The 2721-nt window shown below is 39.1% G+C and overlaps 1 protein-coding gene across 1 annotated transcript; it reads right to left on the reverse strand.

Moving 5' to 3' along the window:
- Positions 1 to 1502: 1502 nt before the first annotated feature.
- On the reverse strand, positions 1503 to 2472 carry LOC123309790 (protein ABHD11-like). The gene has a single exon (XM_044893056.1). It carries the CDS (start codon positions 2457 to 2459, stop codon positions 1533 to 1535), a length of 927 nt encoding a protein of 308 aa, XP_044748991.1. The 5' UTR covers positions 2460 to 2472; the 3' UTR covers positions 1503 to 1532.
- Between the last annotated feature and the right edge of the window lie 249 nt (positions 2473 to 2721).

The following is a 2721-nucleotide window of genomic DNA, read 5'->3' on the forward strand; positions in this document are numbered from 1 at the left end:
CTGTTGAAAAACACTTGAAAAATGTTATTTTTAGTTCTATCTCACAAACGTTTTCATCGAATGAAATGAATTTCGGAATATAGTTTTTCATTTATTGGATGAATCTTTTTCGAACACAAGATATCACCCATGTCTTCCAGTTTTCTCATTATGACCATAAGGTAACATAAAAATACCAAAAATTCAAAGAACCCAACACTTGAAACTAAGTTGGACGCCATCTAATGAATATTTGAACGTTTTGTAATATAAAAGTATTTTTCATATTTTCTCGTATAATGCGCCGTTCTTGACTAATTTGATGTTCGAAAATTAAAAAGTGACACTTGAAAAATTGGGCACTTTGGCTGAATGCAACTCTGTTTATAAGATCCGCAGATGTGTAGTGTCACAGATTCAGCTAGATATTCTGAAGGTAATTTTGTTTTTCCAGGCTCGTCATAGCTCATTATGGCTGTATACTTTTATCAGGGCCTAATCGGAAAAAATGGTATAGGAAAAAAGTGTTTCTTTTGACCTCAAGAATTTAGTATTGAAATATTTGTACGAGTCAAAGACTCACCCTGTTCATTGTCATAGTTATTTGGTTTATCCAATAATGTAGAACATTTTTCTCAATGCATGTTTCAAATTTAGAGCCATTATGAAGAGTTTATAAAGAAGAAAGTGAAAGAAATTCAAAATTTTAAAGCAACTTTTTGTTATTTGTTTTCTACCTAGTAATTATACCTATGAAATGATTGTATTGAGTTTTGATTCGCCCATCTCAGACCTAAAACTACCTTCCACGTCCAAAAACAAAGGTTTTTGAACGCTCGATAGCATCCAAACATCGATGTTCATCCCTACCAAACTTTTCGTACACCTGAATCGACTTTTCTAACCGTCACAGTCGACACGAAGGGGAACAGAGGAAATTTGCATCGTCAAAAAACCGAAACGTGGGCAAGTCTCCGATATTGCAGACGATTTATATAATGGACTTACACAACGCAGCGGAAGTGAGGTCTGTTATAGCCTCCACTTCCGTTCATTACGCCGAATTTGCCCTCTTCTTTCTCCTGATGTACAACTTGCCAACGAAAAGCAGACTACCGATGTCTATCTATCTATTAGCCGGGAAGGCTTCTGGCAGAGGAGCTACGCGAAACAACCCCTCGTTTTCTCCCAAATTATAGACGTTGCAAGTCCAAATTTCGGGGTGTAAAGGCGTTCTCGATGATATGATAAAATTCTATATAGAATTCGTGTAACTTATAGATGAGAACACCGATTTACGTATTTTTATTAACGACGAGGAAACAATATATGTGATACTATCAGAACTTATCGAATCTGATTTTTTTTTCTTGCAGAATTTGTACTAAACGAATAGTTTGACGTCCTTTAGATAAATTATTAAATTCTCACAAACGTGGGTATAGAAAAGGAAAGCAGTCCAGCCAAGGCCCAGAGTAATATCAAAGCAAAAATATCGATTCCAGCAAGGGAAAGTAAAGTTCAAAGTTTCACGAATTTATTGATCGACCGCTTCATGCATTATCATTGAGAAACTTCAAACTTATAGCTGCGAACTCTTTCCTGTTATCGAAATGAACCCAGTGCCCAGCCCCCTCGATAAACTTGAATTCGGAATTCGGAAACAGGTCCCTGATTTTGGAAAACTCCCTCGGTTTCAAATAACCAGAATTGGTACCTCCGATGAAGAGCGTAGGCCCTAGGTAAACCTGCCCCTTCTTCGGCCTTATACTGGAGAGGTCCTTACAGCTCATCGTCAATGCTGGTATATTCACCCTCCATCCGTAGGATCCGTCAGCAGACCTCACAAGATTCGTGGTCAAGAATTTCCTCCTAGATCTGTGTCTGATCCCGAATTGTTGGAGTTGAAACTCCGCCGTCGATCTTGCCACACTCATCGATATTCCCTTGGGTATCTTGACCTTCTCCATCGCTTCCAGATAACTCCTCAGATCCCCCAAGTTGTTGGAGGTTGGGGAAAAATCGCAAACCACCAGTTTTTCCACGATTTCGGGGTGTTTCAGCGAGAACGACATGGCGGTCCCGCCTCCCATAGAATGACCTAAGAGGCTCGCCTTTCCGATGTCCAGATTGTTCAGGAAAGCCTTCAAATCCGAGCTTAAGGCCTCGTAGGTATGCCGGGGATGATGGGGACTGTCCCCGTGGTTTCTCGCATCTAAGGCTATTATTTGCCTGTTGGGATTTGTCTTCGCCTGGTATATTTTACAGAGCGTCGCCCAATTCGACTTGGATCCGAGTAAACCATGGAGTATAATGAGTGGTGGCGCTTTTTTCTTGGAATCCGTCAATTCATAACTGGCGTAGGCTAAGTTCACATAGTCCTGGGGTTCTTTTTCGAGTTTCACAGAGTATTTCCTGAAGTTCAAAGCTCTGAGGACGTAGACGTTTGTTACTTGACGGCTGATCATTTTTCGCGTCATAAAATTGCCAGCTGAAAACGGGATCATAGATTTTTGACAGCAAGAATTTAATTCAATGATCGAGTTCAGGAATGCTATCTAATCTTGTGAATATTTTTCGACATCATATGGGATTTTTTCTGTGTTTTGGGCATAATATTCTTGGAACATAAATACATATCTATATTCCACCAAAATATTCATGGTTTCATCATAGAATAACTACTACATCAATCTTGGAACATAAAAACATCTATCTATGTTCCAAGAAATTAATTGAAGA

Source organism: Coccinella septempunctata, chromosome 3 (genome assembly GCF_907165205.1).
Source record: "Coccinella septempunctata chromosome 3, icCocSept1.1, whole genome shotgun sequence".
In the NCBI taxonomy this organism is placed as follows: Eukaryota; Metazoa; Arthropoda; class Insecta; order Coleoptera; family Coccinellidae; genus Coccinella; species Coccinella septempunctata.